Below are 22,166 nucleotides of genomic sequence, written 5' to 3' on the forward strand. Positions count from 1 at the left end.
ATGGAAAAGAGGACAGACATGGGGAGGTGGCACAGACGGAGAGGGACACAGGCACGGGGAGGGGGACACAGGCACGGGGAGGGGGACACAGGCACGGGGATGGGGACACAGGCACGGGGAGGGGGACACAGGCACGGGGATGGGGACACAGGCACGGGGAGGGGGACACAGGCACGGGGATGGGGACACAGGCACGGGGATGGGGACACAGGCACGGGGAGGGGGACACAGGCACGGGGAGGGGGACACAGGCACGGGGAGGGGGACGCAGCCGCGCGGGGGCTCCGGCGGGCAGAGCATCCCTGCTCAGCGCTCCCGCTCCCCGCAGCGGCGGCTCCCGGCTCCAGCCCAGGCTGGCGAGCAGGGGGCGGCCCCAGGGCTGCGGCACCCCCGGCCCCTCCGAGCCCCGTCGCTCCTCCCGGGGGAGCGGCCAGCGCGGGGAGCGCTCCCGGCGCGGCTGCGGGAGCGGGGAGGCTCCAGCGGGAGAGCAGCCCTGGAGCTGCAGGTAACCATGGCCGGGAGCCGGGAGCGGAGAGCCGGGGTGCGGGAAGCGGCGGCGATCGCTGCGGGGAGGATGGGGATGGGGCAGGCACCCCGTCTGGGGGGCTCGCTGCCCTGACGGAGGCACCGGAGTCGTCGGTCCCGCTTGTGGAGACACCAAATTTGCGCTTCTGACGGGGGGGATCGGTGCTGGAGGGGGGAGTGACCCCATCCTGGCGGGGGGGGATGGCGGGGGGGTCCCTCCGGACAGTGGGGTGACCCCTCCTGGCTGGGGGTTCCCGGGAGGGTCCCTTTGGAGAATGGGGTGACCAATCCTGACTGGGGTGCCCGGGAGGGTCCCCCGGCCGTGGGGACGATGCCGCGTTTGCAGCAGGAGCAGCCCGAGGGGGGCTCTGGAGCTCGAAGGGGACGCGGGAGGCACCTGCGGGCACAGCCGGAGCCCCGGGGATGTGAAGAGCCCTGCGTGGGGCTCAGGCAGCGATCGGAACTCCGGGATAAAACCCGGCAGGGGGTGGGATTTGCTTCGGGGGGTGCTCAGCGAGCAGAGATGTCAAGGTCAAGGTGACACCGTGGAGCAGCCCCGGGCACAGCCTGTCCCCAGCGCCCAGAGCTCGGCGTGCAGGAGCAGGGAGAGAACAACCGGGCTCGGGGGCTTTGGGCTCAGACAGAGACTTTTTGTATCTCTGGGGAGGAGGAGACGGCCGGGTGGAACCCCACAGCCTCTCCCAGGGTGCCGGGACCGGTCTGGGGGTGCTTGAGGGAACCCCAGCTCCTGGGGACAGTGAATCTGCACCGCTGGAGAGGGATGGATCCAAGCCAGAGACCCCAAATCCTGGAATTTTCCCCCCGAGGCTCCTTTTGTGGAGCTGCCGTTCCTGAGCTCCCTCCACCGCGGGGGCCCGGGGGTGCTCCCGCTGTCCCCCAGCCTGGGAGCAGCCTGGAATTAGCGCTCCTCCACCGGTCTGGAATATCCCTGGAATCACCGGGTGTCCCTGGATTGCAGAGAGGAAAGGAGGAAAAGAAACCTTTGGGGGAAAGAAGAAACCCCCGGGCTTGGGGATGTGCTGGGGCTGGAGCCGGATCTGGGAGCTGCAGCCCAGCCCGAGGGGAGAACAGAAATGGAGCCTGGAGTGGCTTAAACCCAGTTTAAATCGGGAATAAACCCACCTGAAATCGGGAATAAACCCATCCTAAATCCAGGAGAAAACCCACCTTAAATCAGGGAATAAACTCATCTTAAATAAGGGAATAAACACACCTAGATCCAGGAATAAAGCCACCTTAAACCCGGGAATAAACCCATCCTAAATCAGGGAGCAAACACATCTTAAATCTGGGAATAAACCCACCTTAAATCCCGGAGCAAATCCTGTTTAAATCTAGGACCAAACCCAGTTTAAACCCAGGAGCAAACCTAGCTTAACCCGGGGACCAAACCCAGCTTAACCCTGGGACCAAACCCAGCTTAACCCTGGGACCAAACCCAGTTTAACCCTGGGACCAAACCCAGTTTAACCCTGGGACCAAACCCAGTTTAACCCTGGGACCAAACCCATCTGCGTTTGCTTTCCACGAGCGCTGGAGTGGCAGGAGCAGCTCAGCCCGAGTGAGCAACCCCTGAGCTCGGTTTAAACCTGTTTGGGGAGGAAAAAACCCCAGAAGGATTCAGCGGATATTTGGTTTTCTGGGCTGTTTTATGAGTAGTTTGCTCCTAAAAACAGGAGCAACTTCCCAGGTGCTCTGGGAAACCCTGGGATGGGCTGGGGGGTAACGAGGTGGTGCCGATGCGATTTCCAAAGATTTTTATTTTAGGTTTAAAAGTGTGAGGAAGTTGTTGAGGGTGGAGTTCGGGTGATCGGTGTTTAGTCCCGGCTCAGAGAGTGGAAGCAGAGCAGCGATTTCACGCGAGGAAGTTTTGTTTTCAGCAGAGGAAAATCCATCCCTCGGGTTTTTATGGGCAGCAAACACCCCCTGAAAGGCGTCAAAGGCAGATTTGTACAAGGAGAAAGTTCCTTTTCCAGGGAATCTGAACTCATTCCTTGGCTTTCCTCTAACTCTGGCTGCTGGGACAGGGCTGGGAGTGGGAAAACCGAGCTGTCCCTGCTGTGCAGGAGCTGCTGGATGGGTACAGAACGTTTGGATCGCTCTCAGGGTGATGCTGCATTTCCCTGCTGCTCCCACCCGCCTTTCCCGGGATTTTTGAGTTATCCCAGAGCTGCTCTGCCGGGTCTCTCCCTCTCCTGCCTGCTCCATCCACCCAAATCCAAGGAATGAGGCCCCACGGGCTCTCTGGGAAGCAGCAGGTGACGGACACTCAGCTCCAAAAGGGAAAAAATATTAAAATCTCAGGAATTTATTACAGCCAACTCCACGGGATGGGAGTCCTGCTGCCGGGAGACAATTCCTGGAGAGTTCTTCTGGTGTTTTTCCTCCCAAGACCATTTGAAAAGCCTGGACTCCCTTTGGGTGTGTTATCCCTAATTATCCTGCCCCTGGAAGCAGCAATTTGCCATCCTGGTGCCGTAATTCCATTCCCAGCAATTATTGCGGATGCTGCATGAGAGAGCGATGATTCCAGAGGCAAACAGGCAGCGGGATCCAATCCAGCCTTGGAAAATCAGGTTTCCTGCAGCAATTCCTGCCTGATCCCTGCCTCACTCTCATGCAATGTCCTCCGTGGAGTTGTTTTTTGATTTCCTGCTGCGACCAGAGCCGGGGAAAATTTCAGCCTTGATCTGTCTGGGCATTTTTAATTTTAAATTAAAAAATTTTAATTCGATTTGTCCCGTTTGTTTTCCCTTAGGTTGGGACGTTTTTTTTCAGTCGCTGTTCTGTTAATCCCTGGATATTTTCACCCAGGTTTATTTAGGAGTTTTCACAAATGTGGAGTTCTAACACCATAACACCTCCGCTATTTATTCCCTGAATTTTTTGGGGAGGCAGGGACAGAGATATATTCAGCTGCTGTGGATGCTGATTTTTTTTTCCTGGATGCTGCTCTGTTAAAAATTGGAATTCTATCAGTGATTATTCCAGCTCTTCCAGCTCAGTTTTAAGCAGAAAACCCAGAATTTACGGACAATCCCAGGGTGGAAATCAAAGGGGAAACAAAAGCTGGATGAGGGGAGAGCCCCTGGAGGTGTGTTTGTTATTAATACATTAATTAAGAACTCCAAACAAGGCTATGAGGGATCAATCAGCGCGTCTTAATTACCTTTAATCATCGTCTTTAATCACGCTTGGTGCAGGTTCAGGGCCGTGGTGACAAAAGGAGCTGAGGCCAAATCGTGCTGGTGAGGGACAAATTGTCACCTGGATGGGGGGAAAAATTCCCTGTGCCAGGGAAAGCGTGGATTTACAGCTGGCCTGGGTTTTCCAGGAAAAATCCCGGAATTTTGGTGGCTGCAAGGCAAAGGCCGAGGGGAGAAAAAGTGGAATGGGGATCTGGGCTCGGTTTGCAGATCTGGGGGGGATTTGGGACATCAAATGCTGGGGATGGGGAATGTCCAGATGGAGTAAATTCCTTCCCGGTGCTGAAATCAGCAGGGAGGAGTTGGAAGGTTTTGCATCAGAGCCTTAGGAAATGGATTTCCCCTCAGGAAATGCACTGGGACATCTCTGGAATTGTCCACATCCAGGCTGGGAGGGCTTGGAGCAATCTGGGATAATGGGAAGTGCTCAGGGATGAGCTTGAAGGTCCCTTCTGACCCAAACCATTCCAGGGTTCTGGGATTCCCTTCCCAATCCGCTCGGTGTGACAGGGAATATTGTACAGCTCATCCCACGGAACAGGGATCCCGAGGGAAGGGTGAATATTCCCACAAAGTGTCCCTGACTCCAGGAAAAACCTGCTGGTGAGGGAACCTGGAAGCTCCTCTCCGTGGAAAACCAACCCAAGCCCTTCAGGAAAAACCTCTGGAATTCCAATGGATGGCTGGGAGAGCCTGGGGCCCTCTGCAAAAAAAACAGGGATTTGGAGCTGGAGGATTTCTCCAGGGGGAGAAGAAATTGGAAGTATCCAAGGAAAAAGGTGGTGGAAGGAGCGGGATTGAAGTTGTTGTGTAATTCCTCCAGTCCCCGAATCCAAGGATGCGCGCTGTGGGAAAAGGGACTTTGGAAAATGTGTCCTTTCCCAGATTTTTAGAGGACGAGCCACACATGACTGCCCCTCCTGACCTTCCCTGCTGGGTTCCAGCACTGCTTCTTTCCATGTGCTCCAATTTTTTCCAGGCTCAGATGGAAAACTGGGCTTTTTGAGCCCAGCCTGGATGTGCTGAGCTTGTCTGGGAGGAACATTCCCAATCCCAGCGCCATCCCAAGGATGCAGCTCCACGGAGAGGAGTTTATAAACCCTGTCCCGCCTGTTTTTCCTTCCTGTTCTTCCTTTCAGTGATCCCAGCGGGGTCACAGCAGGAAAATGGGAATTTCCAAACCTCTCCCAGATGAGAATGAGGGGTCCCAGCTTTGGCTTCTCCCAGAATTCCCACCTGAGATTTTCTACAGCTCAGGATTTCAAACTGAGTGGAAGATCAGGATTTAAATTCCCAATTTTTTAGCCAGAGATGGACTTTTCCTTTGTTTTTTTATCCAAGCACTGCAGCTTTCCTTTGTTATTTTATCCAAGCTCTGACCCACTCCTGTTTAATTTTTAAGGAGCTTGGCTGAGCTCTGCCTGCAGTGGGATGTTGGGAATTGCAGGGAACGCTCCCAACACCTGAATCCCAAATATCCCCACAGCGCATCCAGCTCCTCCTGCCACATCCTCATCCCCTGGAGCTCCGGCAGCTCCCTCAGCTCTCCCTGCATTCCCGATTTCCCCCGGTGCATCTCCACCCAGCCACGTGAGACACCTACTCCCCATCTGCACATTCCCAAAGCAGCTCGGCACATTTGTGATTCCTCCCGGGAACTCCTCCTCTCCCCCAGGTTTTCTCACCCCAGGAGAAAGCCCAGCCACCGATGGAGGTGGATGGCTCCCGGAGACAAGGAGTTTTTCCAGTGCTGTGGGCTGGGTGTTTGTGATTCCAAAGCCCCCGGATTATTATGGGAATCTGATCGTCAGGTGATGGGAGCAAAAATTGATGGGCATTTCTTCCAGTTTCACCAGGATTTGCTGTGGGATTTGGTGCTTTAAATCCCTTTTTTTTTTTGTAGGTGACGTTTCCAAGTTTCCCCACCTGATAAACGCCTACTCTGAACTCCACTCTGACAAAAAAATATGGAAAAATATTCCTGGGAATCAAGCACACCACAGGAAAGGGGTGTTGGAAATTGTCCACCTTTTTCAGAATGGCTGGTGAAATTTATTCCAGCTTCAGATCTGCTCAGCTGTCCTGGAGCTGCCCACTGCAGCTTGGATTTCCTGCAGGAAAAAGGGATTTTGGGGATAAAAACCAGTTCAGGGTGAGAGCAGAGGCTGCAGGAACACAAAAAAATCATCTTGAGAGATGGAAAAAAGGAGTTTATTCCTTCTCTGTGTGCAAACCCTGACCTGGTGGGGAAGATCTGAGACGTGATCCTTTCTGTCTCCGAGCTCAGGGATTTTTTTTCCAAGGGTTTTTCCATTGTTGTGGAAAGTTTTATTTCCTCCCCTGATCCCAGTTCCAACCCCAACACCTTCCACTATCCCAGGTTGCTCCAGGCCTCGTCCAACCCAGCCTTGGACACTTCCAGGGATGGGGCTGCTCTGGGAATTCTCTTCCAGAGCCTCTCCACCCTCACAGGGAAAAATCCATCCCAGTTACGCCCAGCCCTGGATCCTGTGGAAATGAAACGGAACCTGGGATCTGCTGGGATGAGCGCTGGGGTTCTCCCATTGTGCAATTCCTTTGGATTGGGAACGGATCCCATCCCCGGCTGAATAATTCAACCCCAAATCCTGAGCAGAAGAGAAAATGGAAGAGGCTGTAAAAGTCCGCTTTGACTTCACTCTTCCTGCCTCTCTTTTCCTTGAATTTTTGAATTTTTTTAATTTTTAATTTTGAATTTTCCTTCTAGGAACAAGATGCCCGTGAAGTTTAACCTCTCCTAAGAGGGAAAAAACCACGGAGAAAGAAAAAAACCCCAAAAAATCATGGATCCTTTGTACTTCTCCAGCACTTTTAGCACGGAAACCTCTCCCGGCGAGGTGAACTCCTCGCTGCCGCCCAACGCGACGGAGAACGGGACGCTCCCGGAGCCGCCCCCGTTCCAGTACATCCACAAGGTGCTCATTCCCATCTGTTACCTGCTGGTGTGCGCCGTGGGGCTGAGCGGCAACGCCCTGGTCATCTACGTGGTGCTGCGCCACGCCAAGATGAAAACGGTCACCAACATCTACATCCTCAACCTGGCTGTGGCCGATGTGCTCTTCATGCTGGGCCTGCCCTTCCTGGCCACCCAAAACGCCATCTCCTACTGGCCCTTCGGCTCCTTCCTCTGCCGGCTGGTGATGACCGTGGACGGCATCAATCAGTTCACCAGCATCTTCTGCCTGACGGTGATGAGCATGGACCGGTACCTGGCCGTGGTGCACCCCATCAAATCCACCAAGTGGAGACGCCCCAGGGTGGCCAAGCTCATCAGTGCCACGGTCTGGACCTTCTCCTTCCTGGTGGTGCTGCCTGTCATCATCTTCTCGGATGTGCAGGAGGACTTCCAGACGTGCAACATGAACTGGCCGGAGCCGGTCAACGTCTGGTCGGCGGCGTTCATCATCTACACCTCGGTGCTGGGCTTCTTCGGGCCTCTGCTGGTCATCTGCCTGTGCTACCTGCTGATCGTGGTCAAGGTCAAGTCCTCGGGGATCCGCGTGGGCTCCACGCGGCGCCGCCGGTCGGAGCGGAAGGTCACCAGGATGGTGGTGATCATCGTGGTGGTCTTCGTGTTCTGCTGGCTGCCCTTCTACACCATGAACATCGTCAACCTGATCCTCATCCTGCCCGCTGACCCCATCCTGGAGGGGCTCTACTTCTTCATGGTGGTGCTGTCCTACGCCAACAGCTGTGCCAACCCCATCCTCTACGGCTTCCTCTCCGACAACTTCAAGCAGAGCTTCCAGAAGGTTCTCTGCCTCCGGAAAGGTGAGGGAGCGGAGGATGGAGAGCCCGTGGAGCACAGGCAGGAGAACAGCAGCCGCCTGCAGGAGTCCATGCTGACCCAGAGGAACGCGGATGCCAACGGGCACATGCAGACCAGCAAGGTCTGAGGGCACGGCCTGCACTGCAGGGTGCCCCGGAGGACTCGGGGACTTCAAGGAGAGCTCAGTCAATGTGAAAGGACGATGTGGAGCCCCAGAAGCTCCAAGAAATGCACACAGAGGGCTCTTCCCTGCTTTCCCCAGTTGGAAGTGCCAAGCTCTCGTGGCGTCCTGTTGGATCCGACATTTGGGACCGCTTTGGGTCCTCCAGGGAACGATTTCCAGGCTTTGTACCCCTCTAGTGATGCAAACCAATGCTAAGCCAGCTCTAATTCCCTCGTTAAGCTGGGTTTAAGGCTGCTTTGCACTGCTGGGATCAGCTCCAAGCAGCAAACATCTCAGCTGGGATCTTTGGGAATTCTTCAAGGGGATTTCTGAAAGGAAAATGAGATTTATTCAGAGTTTCATGCAAAAAAGGTGCCAGCACTGCTCTGGAAATGGGCTCTGATGTGCTGGAACCTTGCTGTTGCAATGTCACTGCCGATGGCCATGGGCTCCTGAGGAGATTTGGGGTCCATTCCTTGGTTCTGAGTGTCAGGCTGGATTTCAAACTGCAATTCCAGAAATTAAACCCAGCTCAATCTCCTCCTGACTGGTGCAGTGGCCAGGGCGGTGTTTGCACCTCGATCCTGGAGGTTTTTCCAATTTTAATGATTCTGTCATTCCATTCATTCTGTTGGATGTGACGCTTGTGTTCCCAAACCCAGGAATTCCCAGGATACACCAAGACACAAGCACAGGATGTACCCAGAGCCTGGGGCAGGGCCCATGAGTAATTTACTCACAGGTTTCTCCCAGTAGCAGGCAGTGCCCACCTGCCCTACTCCACATTCCAGCTCCCAGCCCAGCCAGGTTTAGATGATTAATTAATAAAATTAACTTCTCTGGTTGGTTCGGTGTGAGCTGGGCTGTGATTCCCTCTGTTTTCCACCTGAAATTATCCCTCTTAGGAGCTCCGGAGTGGGAAATGCCTGGAAAGCTCAAGGCTGGGACAGGAAAATCTGCCTTGGGAAGAAAAGGGATTTTAATAAATTCAGATTTCTGGGAAGGAGCTGAACCCTGGCTTGGTCAGAGCGAAGAGCGTTTCTCCCCTCCTTCCATGGAATTTGATCAAATCCTTGGAATTAACCAAAGGAAGTTTTATCCGGAGGGAACAGAACCTAAAAAAAGAGGGGGATAAACCTGAGCCTTGTTTTCCACATGCCCCAGAACAATCCCATCTCTTTTCCCACTCTCCCAGGTCAGGACTGGGATCCCAATTCCCAGAGAACAGAAATTTCAGCCAGCCCATCCAATATTCCCATTGATAATGCTGCAATCCATCGTATTTAAGGAGGAAATTTAGGACCGCTCCCAATGTTTCAATTCCCAGGAAAATTCCCTTTCCAACCAACAGCTCCCCGCGGAATTCAGTGCCATGGGAATTCTGCTTTGGAAGAGGTCTTTTTTTCCCTGGTCCAAGGAATTTTTTCCAGGATCAGCTCCTGCAGATCATCTCTCCCAGTCCCACACAACCTTTGCTCCATGGGATTCCTTCCCCATCCCCCCAAAAAAGCCTTTCCTTGGACCCGCTCTGTGCCTTTGGAAGCTCCTCTGGCTTTTCCCTGAATCCCAAACGCCATTCCTGGGCTTTTCCTGTCAGCTTGGCAGTGGAATTTTGAGGAGCCAGCCGAGCTGCCAACGTCCCTGCACGCATTCCATCAAAACATGTCATCCTTCCACAAAGACTGACAAATTCCCGGGAAAAATCTGTCCTCCCAGCCAGCCCTTCCCAGGAAGCTCCAGACAGCATCGACACTCCCCAAATCCCCTTTTTCTTTTTTTTTTTCACACATTCCAACCCCAATCCCTCAGCCCCAGGGATTGAGTGACATTTTTAATACCTCGACAGACAATCCTTCCAAATTCCAGCTTATTCAGCTTTTCCTTTGATTCATCCAAGGATTCCAAATGTTGGCTCTTCCCTGCTGAAAAGAAACAACAAAACCACCCACGGGAAGATCATGGAAAATTTGCCTCCCTGACCTTCAGGAGGTGGAAAAATCATTTGGATAAAATAAAAAATAAATAAAATAATAAATAAAAAAATAAACTGGAAATTCTGGTTAAGGCTCCAGCTATGAATATTCACTCAGATCCATGGAATAAAGGGAATTCCAGCTGCTGGATGCCAAAGGATGTGAAGGAAGGATGTCTGGAAAAATCCACCAAGCAACCTTTGGGATACAGGAGCAGCTTCCTTCATGGATTCGCTTTTTATTCCATGGAAACCGGGTTTAATTGAGGGGGGGAAATCATGGATTGAGTTTGGACAAGTGGTGTTAGGATATGGCAATTCCAAAGGGCAGATTCCAGGGATTGGGATTAATGGGCTTCATGGCAGGGTCACCATGGAATCCCCTGGATTTGGGATCTCTCCTGGCTGCTCTCCAAGGGAGAGAAAACCCAGGAATGTGCCCAAAGTGTGGAATTTATCCCGGGATTTATCAATGGATTGGAGTAAGAGCAGGGCATGTATGGAATTTTTGCACCTTCCCTAACTCCCAGTTAAAGGCAGCTCTGTGCTCCCTGAGGTTCCAGGGATGGGATTATCCCTGGGATCCAAACATTCCCCGTGGCACAAAGTGCTGGCCCAGCCTCCATCCAACAGCAGCATCCTTAAAACCTGCAAATCCCTGTTTCCCGAGCCTTTCCCTGCTCCTTGGAACTGCAGCCAAGGCGGGAGAGGCTGATTTCATTCCTGGGATTTATTCCATGGATAGTTTATCCAGCTCCATCCCCTCGCTCACCTGGAATGCCTCAGCTGCTCACCTCACCCCGCTCCTGGTTTTCCTGGATCGTTCATTCCCGCCCGTTTGGGTGTTGTTTGGATAACTCCATGGAAATCTGGCGCGGTTGCCATGGGATGGGCGACACTCCGGGGTTTCTGTGTTCCCTCTCCCTTTCCCGCTGCAATCCCGTAACACTTAATCCTCCCTATCTGCCCATCATTCCCTGGAAAGTCACGGCAGGTGAAGCTGTCCCCGCTGGCTCCCTTCTCCTGAGCCTTTAAGCCCTGGATCCCGTTCCTGACCTCAGCCAGGAGTCATTCCAAATCCTGGATGTATCCCATTCCCTCGGCCTGGGCTGAACCTGCAGGGCTTTCTCCAACAGGAAAAGCAGCACCCTCGGGAAAAGCTGGGAATGAGCAATCCTGGCCGGTGGGAATGGGAGATAACGGAGGAATTCCCATCGGGATTTGACCCTGGATGCAAACACAGCCCAGCCCTGGAAGTGCAGTGACCTGGGGATCACCAGGGAAGGGTTTTCCCTTCACCTTCCATGGATCACCTCTGCTGGCTGGGATTTGGGTTTGGAATCCTCCAACTCCCAACCCTCTGGGATGGGAGACCCAGGACTGCAGCACCCACTGCTCCGGAGGATCCCTGTTTGATATTCCAGAGGGAGATCTGGGGCTTTTCCTCCCTCTGCTCCAGAGGTGAATCCCACCATGGTTTTCCCTGGAGAATCTGTTGGAAAAATAAAGGATAAAAACCTCTCCAAGGCCTCAATGAATTTATCCTCTCACGTCTTCTCCCAGCAAAATGAAGAACCCTGGAATGGTTTGGATTGGGAAGGACTCAAAGCTCATCCCATTCCAACCCCTGCTATGAGCAGGAACAGTTTCCACTATCCCAGGCTGCTCCAAGCTCTGGCCACTTCCAGGGATGGGGAAGCAATCCTGGGCACAATTCCCACATCCAGGAGGAACAACAGAGCCGGGCAGCACAAATCCCGTGCACAATTCCTGCTTCCAAGAGCCAGGCAGCAGAAATTCCATACACAATTCCCTCTTCCAAGAGCCAGGCAGCACAAATCCCGTGCACAATTCCTTTTTCCAAGAGCCAGGCAGCACAAATCCTGTGCACAATTCCCGCTTCCCCAGAGCAGAAGCGCTGGCTCCGGGAGCTGCAGTGACAGCAGCTCCCCTGGGCAGGGTAATTAATTAATTATGCATTCCCAGAATTAATGAGAGCATCCTGTTTGCACCCCTGTCCCGTTTTTCCACATTTTCCAGCCCCATATGCCGGGTGCCAGACAGGGCTGACGGCCCCGCATCCCACACTTGGAATTATTTTATTTCCCGACGTGTCTGTGCCTGGCTCCTGACAGGAATTGGAGGCATTTCCATGGAATTAATTCATGGCACTCAATGGTGCTTGGATTTTTCCAGCACGTTTTCAGGGAGGGGAAAAGCAGATCCGTGGATTTCGGACCTGATAAAGAAACCTGGAGCTGAGCTGGGCCAGGAAATGGGGATGGAGGGTTCTGCATCCCTGGCATCACGGGATCACTGAGGTGGCAAAAGATCTCTGAGAGCACTGAGCCCATCCCTGTGTCTTCTCAGTCCCAGAAAAATTCTGACTTAAAAGGGATGAAAGCACAGAAAAACAGGGAAAAATGATCTGGTGGAGGAATTGGTTTGGATTCTTCCTTACACGGAAAAAGGGAGATGATTCCAACATGATTCCCTGGGAATTCACAGGCTCTGTGCTGGGTTTAGGATCAGCAAAACCCCAAATCCAGTGGGAAAATCCTCAGTTTCCTGCACATGGAAATTCACTCCTGAAATGGCCTTGGGGTGGCTGAGATTGCAGCGTTCCAGCCTGGAGCCAGCAGAGAGGGATTTGTTTCCAGAAGGATCCAGAGAGGAAGCGATTCCTCGGAGAGCTGATTTTAATGTGATTTTCCCTGGAAATAGCATTAGGCTGTCATTCCCAATGTCTGGCAGGAATTGTCGGGTGCCCAAATCCCCGCAGCAGCTTTTGGCTGGAATACAAATGCAGCCGGGGAGGAAACATCCACAGGTTTGGGAACAGGGAAGCAAATCCCTCCTCATCCCACTGATCCAGCTCATCCTTCCTGTTTGCCCATTCCTGAGTGGATGAACCTCTTCCCACGTCTCTGCTGGGGCCAAATCCAGCCCTGCAAGGACACAAATCCAGAGATTTTCCCACAGGAAGGTCCTCCCCCATCAGAATCCCAGGGATTTTTACAGGAAAACTTGGGAGAGAACAGGGAATCTCCCAATATTAAACAAGGAAAAGTTGCTGAGGGCAGAGGGCACACACGGATTTGGCCTTTCCAGGTGCTGCCACCTGGATTTTGGGAACTGCCATTCCCAACCTGTCCTGGTTGAGGGAATCACCATTCCTGACCTGTCCTGGCTTTGGGAATCTCCTTTCCCAACCTGTCCTGGCTTTGGGAATCTCCTTTCCCAACCTGTTCTGGCTTTGGGAATTGCCATTCCCAACCTGTTCTGATTTAGGGAATCGCAATTCCTGGCCTGTCTTGGTTTAGGGAATCGCCTTTCCCAGCCTGTCCTGGCTTTGGGAATTGCCATTCCCAGCCTGTCCTGGCTTTGGGAATTGCCATTCCCAGCCTGCAGGGAGGGTGTGGAAGGCCAAAGTCTCCATCCAAGCTTTTAGCCGGGATTGCTCCCTGGCTTGGAAGCTCTCTCTGTTTGTTTTCCCATTTTCCCCTCCCATCTCCTGCATTTCCTCCCAATCCTTGGGAGCGGATAGATCCTTGCTGGAGTCATTAAATCCCATTCCACTCATCCAGAGGCAATCCATTAGCCTGATTTGTTGCCTGGTTCCCTTATCGGCCTCGATGTTATCTCGCCGTTCCTGTCGTAAATCCCAAGTTTCCTCCTGGAGAGAGGAAGGGAAGGGTTTGCCCAAGGCACCGGTGCCTGTTGTTATTCCCAAGAAAAATCCATCCAGAGGGATGAAACCACACCCAAACAAGCTCTTCATCCCCAGAATAGGCTGGGAGGAGATGGGAATGAGGGATTGTGGCATTCACAGGATAGAGGGAGAGGAAGGACACAGAGCAGAGGAGGCTGAAGTTGGATTTTAGGGATTCCAGCCTTGGAAAAGGGATTTTGAAAGGTGTCAATGGGAAAATCTTTGGATATTCAGCTTTTAGAGATTCCAATTAATTCCCCAAATAAAGACCTCGGCAGGTTGAGATTCCTGGGGGGTTTTAGGCCATCAGGATCCTGTGGGCACCCTTTGGATTTTGCCCCTGGAATTGATGTGGATTTAATCATTTCCCTCTTTATCCCCAAAATGCGCTGGAAGGAGCTGGGAATGTGGGATTGTGACATTCCCGGAATAAAGGGAGCAGAACAAGCAGAGCAGGGGAGCTTTAAGTCGGATTTTAGGGAAATTTCCTTCCCAAATGGGGTGTCCAGCTCTGGAAAAGGGATTTAAAATATGGGAAGTGGGAACATTCAGCTTTGACATATCCCAGTTTCCCCCCCAAAACCTCGCCAGGTTGAGATTCCCCGTTTTTAGGCCATTAGGGATAATTTGGATCCTGTGGATCCCTTTGGATGCTTGGAAAGGTCGTTGTGCCCCTGGAATCGATGTGGATTTAATGATTTCCCTGCTTCTGGCACTGGGATGAGTCATGAGGGCTCTAAAATCCAAACATCTCTCCTGGAGATGTGTTTATTCAGGGATAAAAAATGATGGATTTTTGCTGCTTCCAGGGAGAAAGGGAATTCTCCAGAATTCCGTGGATCGAGCAGGTTCTGGGTGGGATTTTTCCAGCCCTGGCAATAATCAGGGAATTTTTGAATTGTCATTTTAACCACTGCAGGGAATGGGAGATGGGAATGAGCCAAAACTGTGGGGAAACTGCTGGATCGGTGAGGAATTCCAGACCATCTGGGAATGCTCCTGCCAGCAGCACTTCCAGCTGGGAATTTGTTCTCCAACCTAGGGATGGGAAAGGGAGGATTTAGAAGTCGGAAAAGGAGGGAAAAAGATGATGGAAAATGATGGAAATTTCCCAGATCTTCCTTTCAGGATGCAGGCTGAGGGAAGCAGGAGCACAGTTGAGGTTTCAAGGCTTGGGATCCATTTTTATCCAGAATTTTCTACTTAAAAATCCCTGTTTTCAGGAAAGGTGGGAGATCTTGAAGGTCTGGGATTAATTTAGAGGAAAAGGAGTTGGTGACAGCTTCCTTTTGGGAATTCTTTGGATTAAAGGAGCTAAAATTGTCCCCAGAGATTTTCCAAGGGTCGGTGTGGTGCTTTTAGCTAGGGAATGTGGAAAAGTTATGGAAAAACTCATGGAAAAGAGAGAAACAACCCCAGGTACTGAAAGCAAAATCTTTATTTCATCTACTTTTCCCAAAGCTGGGGGAGGTGAGATCCATGGAAAGGTTTTCCTGGCAAGAATTTCCCTGGATTCTTTGTACAAAAGGTTTGGGAAGAAAAGAAGAGACTGGGAAAAAGGAAAATAAGGAATGGGATAAAATGATGGAATTTTGCTGCATGCACCATGGTTCTATCCATGATTTTTTTAGGAGAAAAAAACCCAAATCCCTAAAAATCACTGCTTGATGAAAAGTTCCTTTTCCTTTCCAGTTTTTCCTTCATTTTCCAGAAATGATGGTGCTCCAAGATGGTAATTTCTGGGGAAAAAAAAAAAATCCCAAATCCCTAAAAATAAAAATAATTTTAAAAAAATCCTTTTCCTTTCCAGTTCTTTTTTCCATTTTCCAGAAATTATGGTGCTCCAAAATGGAAATGTCCAGAGGGGAGCACAGCCTGAAATCCCAGCTTGGAAAATCCCAAATTCCCACTGTTTTGTTCCAATTCCCAGCCGGGTTGGATGTTCTTACGGGAAGTTTTTCTCCGGAGCTTGTGGTGGTACCGAGTTCTGTTTCCCTGGAAAAGCTTTCCCAAATCCATGTGCTGCCATTTCTCTAATTCCACCATTCTGCTGGAATCATGAGAAAAAATTTTGGCAAATTTTTGGGGATGTTCCTGAGGGTCTTTACAGGGAGCTGGGAATCTTCTGGAATTCTTGTGCAGGTGGAACAGTTCCCTCCATGGGATGGGGGAAAACCACCCTTCAAATATTCCAAATGGGACAGGAGACGCAGAGCAAAGTGAAATTTTTGCTCTCAACATGGCAGAATCTTCCAGGATGTTCCTGAGGGTCTTTGCAGGGATCTGGGAGCCTTCTGGAATTCTTGTGCAGGTGGAACAGTCACCTTCATCCACACAGGGGTGGAGAACCACGCTTCCAAGGGGTACAGAAATTCCAAATGGAATGAGGGATCTGGAGAAAGAAGGGAAAGTTTTGCTGCCAACCTGGCAACTCTTCAGGGATGTTCCTGAGGGGCTGCACGGAGAGCTGGAAAACTTCTGGAATTCTTGTGCAGTTGGGAGAGTCCCCTCCATCCATAACGAATGGGAAAAACACCATTCCAAGGGCTACAAATATTCCAAATGGAACGGGAGATGCAGAGAAAGAAGGGAACATTTTTGCTGTCAATCAGACAAACTCCAGGGATGTTCCTGAGGAGCCACAAAGGGAGCAGGGAACCTTCTGAAATTCTTGCACAGCTTGGATCCACCACGCAGCTGTGGAAAACCAGCTCTTCCAGGGCTACAACCATTCCAAAGGGAATTCTAGAGGGAAGACACCGCTGGATGAGCTGAAGCTTCGCCCTGGAGCTGAGGAGCTCCTACTCCAGGGCGGGTTTGATCAGGTGCCCGTTGAAGATGACGTAAACATCCGACTCCTCGCTGTAAATGGCGTTTTCCCGCTCCCTCTTGAACATCCGGATCCAAACCTCATCCCCTTCCTGCAGATCCAGCATCAGGCTCTGGCTCTGCATGATGCTCCTGTCGCTGGGCTGGGCGTACAGGATGGCCGCCGCCTGCTCGTTCCTCATCAGGTGCACGTAGGTCTCCTTGAAGTTCCAGGTGTGCACGTTGAGGCTGAAGTAGTAAATCCCCGGAACGTAGCAGAAGAACTTCCCGGAGAACATGTTGAAGTGCTGGTAGAGGTTGACGAATTCCGTGTCGAAGGTGACGTGCTGGAAGTAGTCGGAGCTGTGCAGGGGCTTTCGGCGGCCCACGGAGAAGGCGGCGAAGAGCTGCTTGCAGGAGTGGCCCTGGGGGCCGGGCTGGCCCTTCTGGCCCTTCCGGCCGCTCAGGCCGCGGGATCCTCGCTCTCCCGCCTTCCCGGCTGCTCCGGGGAATCCCCGCTCACCCATCTCGCCCTTCTCGCCTGCCAGGGTGAGGGAAAAGCGGGTGAAATGCCAGGGTGGGAGGCCAGGGTTCCTGGAGATGAGCAGCGGAGGAGCTGCTGGGGCTTTGTTTGCCCAGCCAGGGAATATTGGTCAGGTATCGGCAGCTTCCCAATTCCCAGAGGAATCAATCTGGGAATATTGATCGGATATCAGCACCTTCCCAATCCCCAGAAGGATTAATCTGGGAATATTGATCCGATATCAGCACCTTCCTAATCCCCAGAAGGATTAACTTTGGGAAATATTTGGGCACCCCACATTTTGGGGACCTTTTGACCTTGTTTTGGGCACCCCTTGACCTCCTTTTGGGCACCTTTGGGCACCACCACGTTTTGGGGACACCCTTTGATTTTATTTTGGGCACATTTCGGGTGCCCCTTGACCTCATTTTGTCACTTTGGGGCACATTTTGAGCATCCCTTGACCTCCTTTTTGGGGCACATTTTGGGTACCCCTTGACCTTATTCTTGGCACTTTGGGGCACCCCTTGACCTCGCTGTGAATTTGGGGCTGAGTTTCGCTGTAGGGAAGGACCAAGGAAGAGCAGCGAGGAGAAGGCCGGGGGTGAGCCACACCCACCTTTGAGGATGGTGATGTCGATGGTGGGCTGGATTTTGGGCAGGGAATATTGGGGATCGCCGCTCATCCTGGCGGACCTTTGGGAGAAGATGGACACGGGCTGCTCCGAGGGCCCGCAGCACCTGACGCACGAGAGGCGCCGCCTGGGCAGAGCCTTGTCCGGCTGGGATCCGGCATTCCCGGCGGAAAGCAGGAGCAGCAGGATCACGGCGCTCATCCTCAGGAGCAGCTGGAGAGGAGAGGGAACACAAACCATTAACGGGGCGATCCCAATCAGGGCCACCTGGCCGGTGCTTTCCTTGGGGTTAATTATTAACGGATCCTGGAGTGGCGCCGGGAGACTCCGGGTGGGAATGGTGCCCCTCGGAGCGCCGGAAAAGGCAATTCCTGGCTGGAGTTACCTGTGACAGCTGCCAAGGGACATCAGGTCAACAAAACAACGGGGACAAAAAAAATCACAAGCCAAATAAAACCTGCTGGGAGCAGAAACTCCGCTGGAAAAGCTCTTGGAACAACCCCTATGGGAAATTTCTGCGGAAAAGGCAAAAGCGATGGTTTATTTGGTGCCTCAGTATCCCAAAAAATCCAAATTAAGGGCAAAATATGGAATTTTCTAATTTATTAAATATATTTAATAAATATTTAAATATGGCTCCATTTAAATATAGAGCCAAAACCTGATTTTTGGGGAGAGGAAGAGCCCATAAGGAAAACAAAGCAAAAAGAAATAAAAATTTCTATCTTTAAATCTTCTCCAGCAGCCTCTTGCTGGTGACTTCTTTCCGTGGTTTATCCATTCGCATATTCCCTTCCAACCAGAATTCCTGGGTGTATTTTCCAGTTGGATTTTCCCATGTGTGGAATGGGAACCCAAAGAGCTGCACCAAACTGGACCGAAGTGGGATTTGCTCTGCACAAACCCTGGGGTTTGGGAATCCTTTGTTAGATTTTCATCTGCTCCTGGTGAGCTCCAAAGGTTCTGGATGCTGGGAGAAATCCAAGGACAAAACGTCTCAGATGGTGAAAATAGAGGAATTTTCACTGACCTGGTTCTAAGGAAAATTGGAGATGGTTCTGGGAGAAAATTCCTCTTTTTTCTCCATCTGAGGCATTTTTTCCCTGGATTTCTCCCAGAACCAGCTCTAATCCCTCCCCAGGAACAGGTGAAAAGAAGAGGAATTTTCTCTGGCTCCTCACTGACCTGTTCCCAGGGAAGGATTGGAGCTGGAGATTGGACACTCATTCCCATTCCATGTGTAATTAGTGTCATTCCACTGATTGCAGTGGAGCCTCATCCAGGACAGATTTCTTGGATCGATGCCTCCGTGGATCTTCTCCAAAGCCCAATTAGTGAGATGGACTCGGGCTGACCCTGGGCTGGGAATGGCTCCTCTTCCACCAGCTGGAATTCCTGGAATTGGTTGGGAAGGGGGTGCTGGGTGGCCTGGAATTCATTGGAAATCCAGGATTCATGGATTGTATGGATTTCATTCCATGGACACCAAGAGGGAGGGAAGGAGGGAGAACTTCCAGCCTTGGAGCTGCTTCCCTGGGAACAAAATGAGCCGGGGTGGGGAGAAAAGGAGGAAAATCCTGCCAGGAGTGGGATTGGAGCAGCATTTCTGGGAAATGTTTTCTTCCCGTTCTTCCCTGCTCCAAAATGAGTGTCAGTCACACCTCTCCAGCTTCCTGGAAATCCAAGAAATTCTTACTGGGAGGAAAAGAATGATTTTCCCTCTGAGAGCAGGGAATGTTCTTTCCTGAAATCCATCAGAACTGGAAATACCTTTGGATTTGTAATTGTACCTCATTCCAGTGGAAGGAGGGATCAATCCCCCTTTTCCACCAGCATTCATGGCTTGAATTCCATGTATTTCAATCCTTTTTAATTTCCATTAATTTTTAAAGCCGTCTTTGAGTTTCCAACCGGGAATGGAAACATGGGAAGATTAAATGGGCAGAAAATCCTAAAAACCAGCCCGGGATGAACTGGAGGGTCTTGGAGGGTTTTCCAACCTCAGGAATTCCAGGATTCCCTGAGCCAATTCCTGAATTCCTGCTGATATTTTCCTTCCCGTTATTCCTAGGGCTTTACTTGGAAAAGAAATCCATGACCACCCTTGCCTTAAATTCATGGACAACACCAGGTGCCTCCCCTTTGAATTTGGGACAAACCTGGATGAAAACCCCGCAGTGAAACCCAAAACCTCGACGGAAAACTCACGGATGTGCCAGCCCCGAAGCTCGGCGTCATTCCAGACAGGGAAAATATCCCAGTTGTGCCTTTTTACCTTTTATCTTCTCCCCAGCCTCAAGCTCCTCACAGCTCCGGAGCTCCTTGGATCGGGAGCAGCAGGAAACGAGGCATCCTCAGGGCTGGGATTGTCCGGACGCTGCGCTTCCTCTTGGAAAGGATTTCTCCGGGATTTGTTTAATTTTTCTCCCCCAGGAGGATCTAAAATTTCTTCGTGGGCAGCTCCTTGTGGAAAAGCCCAAAACACTGGAGGATTTTGTGCGTTTTCCAAGGAAAACGCTGCTGGATTCCGGTGCCGAGCTCCGGCAGCTCCTGTCGGACAAAATATCCCGGAGATCCTTCAGGAGCTGCTCGGTGCCAGAAGTGGTTTGAGATCTCCCAGGAATCTTTGCATCCCAAAAAGGGAGTGGGTTAGGAATTCCCACTGCCTGTTGTGATGTCCTTGTCCCGGGGAGTTTATCCAACCCTGGGATGGTGGAAAAGAGGGGCTGGAAGTGCTGCAGGAGTGGAGGGAAAACCGGGATCCAGCCACGGAGAGATCCAGGAGTGGAGCTGCATCTGGATTTGCAATGCCTGGGTGAACATTTGTCCGGGAATTTGCAGCTCCTTTCCCAATTATCCGGTTTATTTTAAATTTTCTGGTGCTTTTTTAGCCTGGGCCCTTTTCCAGTGGGGGTAATTCCCTGAATTCCTCCCTAAGCAGCAATTACCGGGGTGATCACCTGCTGGGAATTCTCTGGGAATTCACCAGGAGTGGGAAGAGATGAAATTCCCAAGGAAATATCCCTGCACACCTGGAGGATTGGATGGATTTAACCCAATTCCATGGGGCTGTGCCTGGATTCCTGCAAATTCCCAAAGTTCCACGCTGCCCTAGCAGGAGGATGCTCCCGATTCCAAGGGAACAGCTTTTCCCTTCTCTTTATCCCAAGGTTCCACCCTGCCCTGGGACAGGGAGCAGGAGGTTCCTGATTCCTGAGGGAATACAGACAAGGAGCACGAGAATGTTCCCAATTCCCGAGGGAACAGATTTTCCCTTTTCCCTTTATCCCAAGGTTCCACCTTGCCCTGGGACAGGGAGCAGGAGGAGGTTCTGGATTCCCGAAGGAATAGACAGGGAGCAGGAGAATGCTCCCGATTCCCAAGGGAACAGCTCTTCCCTCTCTCCTTCTCCGTGTCCCTGCCCGCAGCTCTGACCCCTGCAGTGTCCTGGAATTGTCCCTGCTCCAGGCTGGGCGGCTCCCTGGCAGAATTCCCGGCTCCCGAGCCGGCGCAGGCGGTGATTCAGCAGGAATTACAGTAAAAGTCATTCCCAGGGCAGCTTCTCCCGCAGGACAAACCCCGCCGATGGAAGTGGCCGGCATCGATCCCTCCTTCACCCTTCCCGATGGAAAAGCAGCTTTCCCGGGATTTGCCAGTGCTGGGAATTCTGCCAGGAGCCGTCGGGGTTGTCCCGGGTGGGATTTTCCCAGCAGGATGCGGTGCCTGGATCCCGGCCGGCCGCGCTCCCATCCCGGAGCCAGCGGCACATTCCAAAGCGCTGGAGGAGCGCAATTCCCTGAAAGTTTCCACGCCTGTGGAGACTCCAGGAAACGGCTCCTTCCTGCCCCGTCTCCCTCCGTGGATCCACACGGGATCCATCCCCATCCCGCTGGGAAAAGCCCCCTCCTGGGGTGTCCGGGGTGGATAACGGGATAGGGAATTTTTATTGGGACAGATTCCAGCCCAGCACTTCCAAACCCTTTCATTCCTGCTTCTCCCAAGGAATCCGCTGGGCAGGGTGGGAATGCTGTGATCCCACAGGATCCCTTTATCCCGATGCCTGTAACTCACCTCGACCCTCAGAATCCCTGGATTTTCCTTGCCCAGCTCTTCCCCAGCTGCCGTTCTCCGGGCAGGCTGCAGCCTCCGTGCTGGGATCCAAGAGAAACACAGAAAGTCAGGAAGGATCCTTAGGAAACCTTGGAAAAAGGAATTTTTTTTATTCCCTGGTTTTCTTTGCTTGCACCAACTTGTGCCGGGCTCCTGCGCCTTTGTCCCACTCCGGTTTCCTCAGGATTAGCTGCCAGTCTGGAATTCTGCAGGGCCTCTCCCAGGGATGGAAATAAAAAGTGAAAAAAAAAATTGGGATAAAAAAAATAAAAATAAAGGATGAAAAAAACTCCACCACCGAACCCAAAACCACATCCAGAGTCCCAGCCAAGAGGGAAAATGCTGGGATCACATGGAAAGAATTTTTCTTTGGGAGTTTTCAGCATCTTTTGAAGCTGGAGAAAGGAAAAAAAGATAAAAACAGAAGCCACAATAAAATCTCTGGGATTTGTGCATGAGCTGGAAAAGCGGGAATGGCTTCCTGCTGAAAGAGGGGAGACGTAGATGGGATATTGGGAAGGAATTCTTCCCTGGGAGGGGCTGGAATGGATTTCCCAGAGAAGCCAGGGCTGCCCCTGGATGCCTGGGAGTGCCCAGGGCTGGGCTGGATGGGGTCTGGAGCAGCCTGGGATGCTGGGAATTGTCCTTGCCATGGGACTGGATGAGCTTGAAGGTCCCTCCCA

General features: G+C 52.0%; 2 protein-coding genes across 3 annotated transcripts; one reads left to right on the plus strand and one right to left on the minus strand.

The window, feature by feature from the left end:
• The first annotated feature begins 449 nt into the window (after nucleotides 1-449).
• On the plus strand, nucleotides 450-11,216 carry SSTR5 (somatostatin receptor 5). Its single transcript, XM_086854800.1, has 2 exons — nucleotides 450-505; nucleotides 6,499-11,216. The coding sequence occupies exon 2, from the start codon at nucleotides 6,575-6,577 to the stop codon at nucleotides 7,685-7,687; it is 1,113 nt and encodes a 370-aa protein (XP_086710926.1). The 5' UTR covers nucleotides 450-505; nucleotides 6,499-6,574; the 3' UTR covers nucleotides 7,688-11,216.
• Nucleotides 11,217-14,827: 3,611 nt separating this feature from the next.
• C1QTNF8 (C1q and TNF related 8) lies at nucleotides 14,828-21,683 on the minus strand. 2 transcript variants are annotated; one of them, XM_086854802.1, is made up of 3 exons: nucleotides 21,445-21,683; nucleotides 17,358-17,586; nucleotides 14,828-16,756 (listed from the first exon to the last, which is right to left on the minus strand). In XM_086854802.1, exons 2-3 carry the CDS (start codon nucleotides 17,572-17,574, stop codon nucleotides 16,209-16,211), a joined length of 765 nt encoding a protein of 254 aa, XP_086710928.1. In that variant the 5' UTR covers nucleotides 17,575-17,586; nucleotides 21,445-21,683; the 3' UTR covers nucleotides 14,828-16,208. The 2 variants fall into 2 exon arrangements, with proteins under 2 accessions (XP_086710928.1, XP_023792702.2); XM_023936934.2 differs by lacking the exon at nucleotides 21,445-21,683 and having other exon boundaries at nucleotides 17,358-17,748.
• Between the last annotated feature and the right edge of the window lie 483 nt (nucleotides 21,684-22,166).

The sequence above is a fragment of the Cyanistes caeruleus genome, chromosome 17 (genome assembly GCF_971803275.1).
Source record: "Cyanistes caeruleus chromosome 17, bCyaCae1.hap1.1, whole genome shotgun sequence".
Lineage (NCBI taxonomy): Eukaryota > Metazoa > Chordata > Aves > Passeriformes > Paridae > Cyanistes > Cyanistes caeruleus.